The sequence below is a fragment of the Ailuropoda melanoleuca genome, chromosome 7 (genome assembly GCF_002007445.2).
Source record: "Ailuropoda melanoleuca isolate Jingjing chromosome 7, ASM200744v2, whole genome shotgun sequence".
Classification (NCBI taxonomy): Eukaryota; Metazoa; Chordata; class Mammalia; order Carnivora; family Ursidae; genus Ailuropoda; species Ailuropoda melanoleuca.
In genome coordinates this window covers 107,523,194-107,535,106 of record NC_048224.1, presented here as the reverse complement: position 1 = coordinate 107,535,106, position 11,913 = coordinate 107,523,194, and the positions used below count along the sequence as shown (strand labels likewise).

At 36.1% G+C, this 11,913-nt stretch overlaps 1 protein-coding gene across 6 annotated transcripts in view; it reads right to left on the bottom strand.

Annotated features, from left to right (window-relative positions):
• The window catches only part of PIBF1 (progesterone immunomodulatory binding factor 1), a 204,286-nt gene that overhangs the window by 138,002 nt on the left and 54,371 nt on the right, over nt 1-11,913 (bottom strand). For all 6 annotated transcript variants that reach the window (XM_034665285.1, XM_034665284.1, XM_034665286.1 and 3 more), the window contains exon 10: nt 3,475-3,573. In XM_034665285.1, coding sequence (XP_034521176.1) covers nt 3,475-3,573 — 99 coding nt within the window. The remainder of the gene's footprint in view (nt 1-3,474; nt 3,574-11,913) is intronic.

Below are 11,913 nucleotides of genomic sequence, written 5' to 3'. Positions count from 1 at the left end.
TTTCTGATAGCTGAGTAATATTCCATTGTATATATGGACCACAGCTTCTTAATCCAGTCATCTGTTGAAGGGCATCTCGGCTCCTTCCATGATTTGGCTATTGTGGACAATGCAGCTATGAACATTGGGGTGCATATGGCCCTTCTCTTTACTACGTCTGTATCTTTGGGGTAAACACCCAGTAGTGCAATGGCTGGGTCATAGGGTAGTTCAATTTTTAACTTTTTAAGGGACCTCCACACTGTTTTCCAGAGTGGCTGTACCAACTTGCATTCCCACCAACAATGTAGGAGGGATCCCCTTTCTCCACATCCTCTCCAACAATTGTTGTTTCTTGCCTTGTCTATCTTTGCCATTCTAACTGGCGTAAGGTGGTATCTCAGTGTGGTTTTGATTTGAATTTCCCTGATGGCTAATGATTTTGAACATTTTTTCATGTGTCTGTTAGCCATTTGTATGTCTTCATTGGAAAAGTGTCTGTTCATATCTTCTGCCCATTTTATGATTTGTTTATTTGTTTCTCGTGTATTGAGTTTGAGAAGTTCTTTGTAGATCTTGGATACCAGTCCTTTATCTGTGGTGTCCTTTGCAAATATATTCTCCCATTCTGTGGGCTGTCTCTTAGTTTTTTTGACTGTTTCCTTGGCTGTGCAGAAGCTCTTTATCCTGATAAAGTCCCATAAGTTCATTTTATCTTTTATTTCTCTTGCCTTTGGAGATGTGTCATGAAAAAGGTTGCTCTGGCCGATGTCACAGAAGTTGTTGCCTATGTTCTCCTCTAGAATTTTGATGGATTCCTGTCTCACATTGAGGTCTTTCATCCATTTGGAGTTTATTTTTGTAAGATACAAGCATTCTATGCTCATCACAGCATCATTTACAACAGCTAAAATATCAAAGCAACCCAAGTGTCCATAGATAGATGAATGGATAAAGAAGATGTGGTATGTGTGTGTGTACACATATGTAGGTATGTGTACACACACACATCAGAATATTAGTTCCAAAGAAGAATGATGTGGTATGTGTGTGTGTACACATATGTAGGTATGTGTACACACACACATCAGAATATTAGTTCCAAAGAAGAATGAAATCTTGCTGTTTACGACAACATGGATAGACCTAGAGCATATTATGGTAAGTGAAATAAATCAGAGAAAAACAAATACATTATGATTTCACTTACATGTGGAACCTAAGAAGCAAAACAAATAAACAAACAAAAAAGCAGAAACTGACTGAAATACATTGATGATTGCCAGAGCAGAGGGAGGGTAGACGGATGGAGGAAATAGGTGAGGGGGATTAAGAGGTACAATCTTATAGTAATTAAACAAATAATACATGGGGATGTAATGTACAGCATAAGGAATCTAGCCAATAACATTTAAAAAACTTTACATGGTGACAGATGGTAACTAGACTTACTGTAGTGATCATTTTGTAATGTGTATAAATACTGAAGCACTATGTTGTACCCCTGAAACTAACATAATATTGTGTATCAATTAAACCTTTTTGTGTGTGTGTGTGTGTGTATCAATTAAACCTTAATGAAAAAAACTAGCTGTTCCCGTTTATTCAAAATTCTAGTGGAAAATGATTTCGAAAGATCAACTTTTAAATAGCAAAAGTTCAGTTAGTAAACAGAACTAATTTAACATTTTATAAGAATAACAAACATTTCTATCTTACTACTTATGTGCAAGACACTGTTCTACATGCTTTACAAACAGTAAATGACTGAGTTCTCAATAATTCAAAAGATCCCGTTAAGTACTAAAGCCTCCCATGGCCTTTCAGATAAATACCAGTTACTAGTATATGGACAAGTAAGATAAGAAGGATTTTAGAGTCCCAGAGTTTAGGACATAACAGAGGTGAGTATGAACATAAAACAACCAATTTTAAGGTCAGATTTATTATTCTCTTTTCTCCAAATTCGCAAAAACATACCAAAGCTAGTAAGTTTTGAAATTCTGCCTGAATACAATAGTTCTTCTGGTTTACAAGCTAAAATCTTGCACTTTCTTTTAAAGTTTGCTGGTTTGTCCATAAATATTATTCTAGAGCCTTTCCTAAACGTATCACATTAAAAAACAACATCAAGGAAAAGCCAATTATAAATGTTTTGTGTACACCACACGGTTTTATAAATGGAAGAGTTATACACAGTAAAAGATTTTACGGTAGGTTATCACAGCACTCCAATAAAAACAAGTGATTTGTAAATTTATTTTATATTAAAATGTTTGGGCTTAGATATACTTTCACATTACTGAAGAGATTTCTCTAATATTATTTTTATTAATGCATCAAGTTTATAAAAGTTGATGTGAATTCAGAAGTATAACAATCTGAGCCATTTCTAACAGATTTAGATAATAGATTACTTATATGAAGACTTACCTCAATTTTTAGTGTTAGGTAATGCTTAAATCACAAATGAATCTGCAAGTCTTCATTTAATAATTAAAAGCTCCACTGAGTTATTTTCAAAGTTTATCAGTATGCGAAAGGTATATGGGAACTTGATGTACTAGTTTAGCAACTTTTCTGTCTGAAATTATTTTCAAAATGAAAGTTAAAAAAAAAAGGCAATGATTCTGTTTACTCTATATGTAGTCAAATCACTGAAAATCTCGGGCGTTCAATAGTATTTACCTTAATACTCATCAGTGATTTTCCTATTAGCTAGGCTACTAAAAATAAATATACTTTTCCATTGATAAAGACAAATCATTTTCTCTCTTCTCCTTCCTCCAACAGACATGAACCAGAACATATAGATTTTTAAGAAATGAACTGGGGAGCACATAATGGCATTTACACTTTGGACTCAAGTTCAGTAGGTTCTTTTAAAGTAGAACTCCTTCTACTTTTTGATTAGCAGTTCTACTCCTAGAGAAAATTTATCCAAGATTAATAAAAAACGTGTACGCAAAAAAGACTTTATAAAAAAGTTCATAGCAGCTTCATTCATGATAAGCTCCAAAATGGAAAGAACCTAAATGACCAGTGACAGGTGAATGAATAAGCAAACTGTGGTATATTCATACCCAGCAACACTAAGGAAAGAACTGCCGATACAACAACGAAATGGATGAAAATATAATGTGGAGTGAAAGAAGCTAGACATAAAAGAGTACATACTGCACAATTTCATTTATTTTCAATCCAGGACAAGCAAAAACTAAGCTATGGTGACAGGAATGAGAAAGTGTTTGCCTCTTGAGGAGCAGTGGTTGAGCTGGATAAAAGGCATGTAAGGAAACGCCGCAGGGTGATTGCACTGTGCTATATCTTGTTTTAGTATATGCAATAATTACCTATTACAAAAATAATGCATGTAACTGTAGTTCAGTTGAATTAAATATACTTCAATTAAAAATATTTTTTCTAAAAGAAAAAGTAACAGCAACAAAAATCCAAAAAGAGTTTTTAACATTTCCAGATTTCTAGAATGCTTACCTGTCTAAGAGCTGATCATGTTTTTCTAAAGCATCTTTTTCAGCCATCACTGCTCGGTCCTTTTCAGCCACAGCATTGTCCCTCGCTTCTCGGAGATTTCTAAAATTTAAACATATACTCAGTTATTCCAAATACAAAGTATCTATCTTTTAAAGTTTCATAAATGTGTTTGCTTAGAATTGGACTAACTGACAATCTTAAGGACCCACCGGGAGGTTGGTGACCCAAGGTGTATATTATATGAATTTACCTGGCTGGTTGTTTCTATGGCAGCACAGTAATACAGATGCAAACATGGTGTATCTCTAAATGTCACATTATCTTTCTCCATAACTTATCTTCACATGGGCTGAAGGTAGGCTCAACAGTTTATATATACAGTAACTTGTTTAATCCTTACCATAATCTAATGAAGTGGATTATTACACAGTATCCAGAAGAAAACCGACGTCTTGAGAAGCTAATAAATATTCTCTAAAAAATTTTAAATGAAAAGTATAATATAAAGATCACAAATGTCAAAATGGGAACAAAGTTTGGGATATGAGCAAGTTAAAGTGATGGCCCTTGGGATCTCACTTACAGAGTAATGGAAAAGAAGGGAACTCAAGAACTCAGAGGGCTGACAAGTTAGGACAAAGTAGAAGGGACAAAGGACATGAAGTCCTGATAAGATGACAAGCAGATAAATATAAGTAGTGTACCAGCAGGATGGAATACTAGAGGCTCCTATTAAAGGATGGAGATGTGGAGGTAGAATAGTACTTTCAGCGACATCATTTATTTTGATACCAAGATCCAGGATGTGACCAGTAAAATAGCTAAGTGAAGGAGAGATGAGATAAAGGCCAATATTCATGTAGGGCTCAAGAAAGTATGAAGCCAGAGTATTAGGTATGTCATCCACTTACTGATGACAGCAGGAAGTGAAATGGAGAGAAAGATACATTTAGTGACAGTTAAGGGTAATGTCCAAAAGGCAGAAGGTAACAAGAGTGCCACAACAAGACAGGAGCCTTTAAAGATCAATCTCGTTTGTTTTTTAATCAAAGCGGAAGTCTGGATCAAGAAAAATACCAACCGGAAGCTTCTTTCAGAGAACCACTTAATTTTTAAAAAATCCTCTTCTCTAACATAGTTATAGATAAATGTAGAGTGTTAATATAAATGATTTTCCTCACCTAATTTCTACAAATCCCTTATGTTGTATTTTCTAACCTGTTTCATAGTGGAGTAAACTGAAGTTCAAGAGCTTAAGTACCTAGTTCAAAGTCACAGCCCATGTTAAAGCCATAATTTGAGCCCAGCTATGTCTGCTGCAAAGCAAATGTTTTTTACATTGTATCACCACATCTCCCATAAAGAACTGGATTGGGTATTAGAATTTTGTGTTTATTATTCATGGAGAATGTCAGTGTAAAGTCATGAAAACCCAAATCGTTTGAATAAATCTACGTAATAACTATTGGATAGGAATGCTTACTTGCTATGCCAGTATGAAATGTCATCTTTTACACTGTGATGCTAACCACAAAGCTAAAATTTAAAACATATCAACCAGCGGAGATTCATCAAACGGTTTATGAGGCAGAAATAAAATAATTTAAAAAAACTGTAGTACAGATAAATTATTACAAAGAAAATAGCTTTTGTATACTATTATCTAAGTGGAAGTGCATTTTAAAATAGATATCACAAAATGTCGTGTCATTATTTTCTGACATCACCCTGATTGCAATGACCTTCCAAAAATATTCTATCATTAAACTAACTGAAACATGAAAATTTAGTTTTATAGATAGAATTAAAATCTTTAAGCATATGAAACATTTATATATTTTTCATTTGTAGATTATATATTTCAGTCAGTAAATCATCACAAATTGGTTGCAATTTTCATTTTCTCAAAGATAGCTTCATTATTCTATAAGTTATTTCAATAGCAAAATTCCAAGTAGATTGCAATTACAGTACTATTAATCAACGCTTACTTAGTAGGTACAGAAGCTTCAGTCCCTAACTATATTTCCTTTCTGGCAATAATGGGCATTAGAAATAAAAGCAAGTCAGAGAAGGAAATGAAACCCAGAATAAACTAACAATAGGGTTTGTGAGCGGAGGTATGATTAGAAAGTCCTAGTGCATTCAAGATGTTACACTCTATATCATCCAGCTAACCATAATTAGTGCAATTAAGGCATAAACAAAATTCTAAGGCCACAAAGAAGAGGAGTTGATTATTTTTAACTGGAGGAAGAGAGATGAGTGAATGAAGGGAAGATATGTAAGTTGGACCTTGAAGGACAAATAAGTAAAGGCAATTCAAAAAAAGAAAACTAAAATGAATTGGAAAAGTGCTAGAAGTTAAGGCTTCCATCAACAGGTCCTCTCACAGATGTCTGCTGGTGGAACCTAATCTCATCATCAGTTACCATACCTTCCACATCTCCACCCACAACCTGCATACAAGAAGCCGCACAATTCCTTTTAACATAAAGATAGAGATACTTCCTTTAATATTATCAATTGACCTTTAAGGTTTCAAATTAAGTCTGAGATAAACTGAATGTATTCCACTGACAGTAACGGTAATAACAAACATATAAAGTGCTTGCCACGTGCTAGGAACTATTTTAGGCATTTTGCATAATAATTCATTTAATCTTCACAACAACCCCACAGAACAACCCCATCATTATCTCCATTTTACAAAGGAGAAGACTGAAACACAGAGAAGTTAAGTATCTATCTAAGGTCACAGGTAAGTAAGCTATGTGCCCAAACTGTCTGGTTCTGGAGTCCACGCTCCTCATCAAACTATGCTGCCTTTCTTAGGTTCCTTTTGTTTCACAGTTTTCTCCTGGAGAAAACTTGTTGCAGTCATCTCGTGGAAGGATTTTTTCCTCCATCAGTGCCTGTGGTTCTCGGTCACGCCGCTTCAAAGAATGGAGAGGTAGACCAGACAGAGTGGTGGGCAGCAAAGCAAGGTTTATTGAGCGCAAAGTGGTAGCACAAACCTCCCAAGGAGCGAGGGGACCCAAGGGGGTGGCTGTCGGAGTATCTAAATCTAGGGGTTTTTATGGGCTTGTTGGTGGGCTGTTTTAATCTGATGAACCCTCCCTATGCCTGTCACCCAATCAGGTTTTTGTCATACAGGAAAGGGTGGAAGCTCATAGCACAAATGTTAAATCAAAAATAAGCCTTGACAGAATTGTGATTATATTATACATAAAATTGTTTTTATAGTCCATGCTCCTTCAAACTTAGACTAGTTTGATAAAACACCAGATGGATTATATTCCAGCCACAGATAAAACCCTAACTGCCATATAACTAATAAATTATCCATTTTTAAATGTTAAATGCATTAGAGAATGTAGCAACATACAATTACAAAAGAGCAGGAATTCTAATGTTCTTCAAAAGAACAAACTCGAAAAATTGATAGACTATCCGCAGCATGTACAAGCTAATGAAGCTAATGTTTTAAAAGTCCAAATTGAACATATACTCAAATATAATTATAATAATAGAGAATGATGTTGGAAGTTGGCCAACCGGTCAGCATTATAACAAATGTTTTAAATATAAAATTAAAATATTTCATCCTTAAAAATGCTTTTAAAAAGTTAACATTTGAGGGGTGCCTGGGTGGCTCAGTCAGTTAAACGCCTGACTCTTGACTTTTGGCTCAGGTCTTGATCTCAGGGTCGTGAGATCGAGCCCTGCATTGGGCTCTGCACTGAGTCGGCCTGTCCCTCTCCCTCTGCTCCTTCCCCCGCTCATGCTTTCTCTCTCTCAAATAAATAAAATCTTTAAAAAGTTAACATTTTATTTCAAAACTGTTTTTCATGATTCTTTCGTGTTGTTTCCTACAAACTCCATCCCCCATATACACATACTTCTTTCTCCTATACTCCTATATTTGTACATGGGAGGTAAAGAGCAAAGATGCAAAAATAAAGTGACCCAGTATATATTATAATTTGTATCCAGATAACGTATTTTTCAACTTGAGGCATTTTTATGAGAGACAGAGGGTGTTATTAATAATCATGCTAGAGAAATAGGCATAAACCAGGACTTAAGGGGACAAACAACTGGGAGATAATGTCATTTAAATGATAACATTCAAACAAGAAACTTAAGAAGTTTTATTTCTCTAAATAAAAGGATTTTAATATTGTAATAAAATAGATGTGTTTCATATGCAAACTAATATATCTGTGCAGAGATGACTTCATATGTATAAAGTTTAGCCAGGAGTATCTAATAACCAAAACCTGAAACCTCAGTACAAAACATAACAATAGATTTCTGTACATGAATGTATCTTCCTACAACCAGAAGATAAATTTCATGGTACCAATATGCCAAATCTAAATTTATACCTGAAATGTGGCAAGAAAAATGTTGGAGGAATAAGAAAAACCTTGGGAAGCTCTGAAGTTCTAACAGGAACAAATCAGTTTGGGAATGTCAAGGGCATGCTTAGCCTGAATAAACATCACTAACAACTCAAAACTTGAAATTCACCAAGAATAAATAGTGAAAAACCATGGTTGTCAGAAGGGCTCAGCAGGCACAACTAAGCAACCCACCCTCTTTCTGCCTCCATGTAAAAATATTTTTGGTTAATAAAAGTGAATACATTTTTCCCAGCTGAACAAAAAGGGACTGAAACAGGCTGTTTATATGACAAGCTTATTTATAGGGAAAGTGTTTGAATTAATCACTTCTACCTCTAGATTATTTTCCTGGACAACACATAAAACTGCTCATTTCCATATCTGATGCATTTGTTTTTAAGATGCATTAACAAGAAGGGTTGTAAGTGGATTATCTGCTGTTTATAATCAAATAACCAATAATTGTTCCTTTAATTAACACAGTTGTTGAAAATGAATGAATAGGACATAACAAAAAAGGCAAAGTGGAAATTTTACGTAACACAATTTCTTGGGAGAAGCTATGCATTTTCAGAGGAGAAACTTTTTGAGATTACTGTTGACTGAACATACTATTATTTTCCTATCCTTTTATTTTAGTTGGTGCTCAAGCAGATTATTTTTTTTTCATTTTATAGATGTGAAAACTTTATCCCAGCGTAGATATCTAACCAAACCACACGGTTTAAAACCAGTTATGAAAAATTTAAGCATCAAAATGCAAAAACTTATTTAAAATCTATTCACATGTTGAGGTTTAAAAAGTAACTGACAAAACACAATGTAATATATTAAAATAAAACTGGGTGAATCTTTTTTTAAATTTATTTTTTATATTAATTTAATTAATTAACATATAATATATTATTGCTTTTAGAGGCATAGGACTGTGATTCATCAGTCTTATATAACACCCAGTGCTCATTACATCGCAGGCCCTTCTTAATGTCCATCACCCAGTTATCTCATCCCTCCACCCCGCCCCTCCAGCAACTTCAGTTTCAAACTGGGTGAATCTGGTAGACGGTTAACTGAGTGACTATTTAATCCATCTCATTATAAATCTTTGTATAGGTTTTCATCTAAGCCAACAGTTACCTGATTTCTCAAAAGTAGTTCCAACTAATTCTTTCATTCAACAAATATTTATTGAGCACTTACTATGTACCAAGTACTGGTACCTGGGAATCCAGCACTGAAAAACAGATGAAATCTCTACTTATGTGGAGATTACATTCCAGTATGAAAGAAACCAAAGTATGTTAGTTGGTGCTAAGTGCTCTGGAGAAGAATAAAGCAAAGAAGGGGCTAGTGGGCAGCAAGCATGGCAATTTTACAATTTTAAATAGGGTGGTCAGGAAAGACATCAGAAAGCAGGTGACATCTGAAGACATGGAGAGAGTAGGGAAACAAGACTCTAAGGTATCTAGGAGTAGGGGGTTAAGCAGTGGAAATGGTAAATACGAAGGACCTGAGGAGCATGCATACCAGTTAAGGGAACAAGAGGCAGTGTGACTAAACGAGGGGCTAGAACAGTGTAGTAAAATGAGGATGGGACAACTGGGTGCAGATCATGTAGGCATTATGTCATGCCTGTGTAGCCATCACAGGGCATTATAATCACTTAACCTCGTGCTGAGTTGGATGGAAGACTTTTCAGTTGAGCAGAGGAATGACTGACAGTAGACCTGTGAGGGTGAGGAAGGAAGCGGGGGAACCACTTAAGAGACTCCTTAAATTCAGACAAGAGATAATGGTAGCTTGGACCAAGGTGGTATCTGTGAGATGGTAAGAGAATTCTAAGTTTTGAAGACCCAACCAAAAGCATCTGCTGATGAACAGAATATGGCATGTGAAAAAAAGAGGTTTATGACTTCAAGGTTTTTCGTCTGAGCAAGTAGAACAGAGTTATCTGCAGCTGATCTGGGTTGGACTGAGGGTGGAGCACGGTTGGAGGAACAGAAGTGTGCTTCTGCACATATTAAATTTAAGATGCTTACTAGATAACCAAATAGAAATGCCATGAAGGCAGCTGATGAAGGCTGATGACAAGGAGAGGAGGAGGACCAATAAAAGGAGTAGGGGCAGCCAGTAAGAAAGGGGAAAAGTCAAAGTGTAGTATCCTGAAAGTCAGTTACAGATATGCATTTCCAGGAGTACGCAGTGACCAGCTGTATTAAATATTGCTGACAGATCAGGTAAGATAGGCACTGAGAACATGACCACTAGATTTTCAGCAACATGAAGATCTCTGGGGGTCTGATAAGAATAGCTTTGTTGGAGTGGTACGGGGAGGCAAAAGCTTAGTAACAGGTTTTAAAAAATGAGGGTAGTGTGTGCTCTCTCTCTCTAGCATAAATAAATCTTAAAAAAAAAAAAAAGAACATAACTTCTTTCCCAAATAAGTTACCACCAAAATTACAGTTCTGATAAGAAATCTTGGGGTGCCTGGGTGGCACAGCACTTAAGCGTCTGCCTTCGGCTCAGGGCGTGATCCCGGTGTTCTGGGATCGAGCCCCACATCGGGCTCCTCCGCTATAAGCCTGCTTCTTCCTCTCCCACTCCCCCTGCTTGTGTTCCCTCTCTCGCTGGCTGTCTCTCTCTCTGTCGAATAAATAAATAAAATCTTTAAAAAAAAAAAAAGAAAAATCTTTTATCAATTTTCATAGCCTTGACCAAGTAACACAGGAATCTGAATTGCATTGTAGAATTGGATATATTTATTTTTTTTTAAAAAAGATCTTATTTATTTATCTGATAGAGAGACCACAAGCAGGGAAAGCTGGAGAGGGAGAGAGAGAAAGAGAGGCAGAAGCAGGCTCCCTGCTGAGTAGGGAGCTTGATGTAAGGCTTGATCCCAGGATCCTGGCATCATGACCTGAGCCGAAGGCAGATGCTTAACCCACTAAGTCACCCTGGTGCCCCCAGATTCAGATGTATTAAGTTTCATCATTTAAAAAGTCTATAATCGGGGCGCCTGGGTGGCACAGCGGTTAAGCGTCTGCCTTCGGCTCAGGGCGTGATCCTGGTGTTATGGGATCGAGCCCCACATCAGGCTCCTCTGCTATGAGCCTGCTTCTTCCTCTCCCACTCCCCCTGCTTGTGTTCCCTCTCTCGCTGGCTGTCTCTATCTCTGTTGAATAAATAAATAAAATCTTTAAAAAAAATAAAAAAAAAAGTCTATAATCATAGGCAAATCACACCCTCTGTGTCTGCTTCCTCATTCGTTAAGTCAGAGATACTAATACCTACCACCTCATAAAATGTCCCATTTAATTCTCTCTACAATGTATGTAGAGTATTGAGTACAACACTTGATGCATAATCGGCACTCAATAAATAGTAGCTATTGTTAGTATGTTATCTAAATATGAAAGTCTACATTAAAAATTATGAAGGTATTCATTTAGAGAATGGTAATTAGGGTAGTGCTTCCCAAGATTTTTTATTATATAAAAAGAAAAAGACAATATATATAAGAGTATCCTAGATAAACAGAGAAGACTGCTGGAGGGACTTCAGCAGCTTAATGCCCTTCTGGCACCCTAAGGCTAAGGGGAGTGACATCTGGGGTGCAGTAGAGAAAAATTTCTGGTGTTAAACGTCATCTTACACAAGTACTTTTAGGCTTGGTCAGAGCTGCTATATCTGTAAAAGATCAGGAATTAATAGTTATCTCCCTCTCTAAGTCTTGTCTGCAACCTTGGGTTAATGGCCATGCCCGATCACCCATCTCTCTGAGACCAATAAAATAGACAAGCTGGAGTAATTTCTGACATTCACTTCCTGTCCACCATCAGGTCATCCCAATTCTTTCACCTAAATATTATTTAAAATCAGCTTTTATTCTTTCCTTCCAGTTCTCATTTTCACTTAAACTTTGCAATAGTCTCCTAACCAATCTCCCTGCCTCCAGGCCCTCTTCAATTCTAATCCTTTCCACATTGCAACCAGTTACAAAAAAATGAATATATCATGTTACTCTTTTACT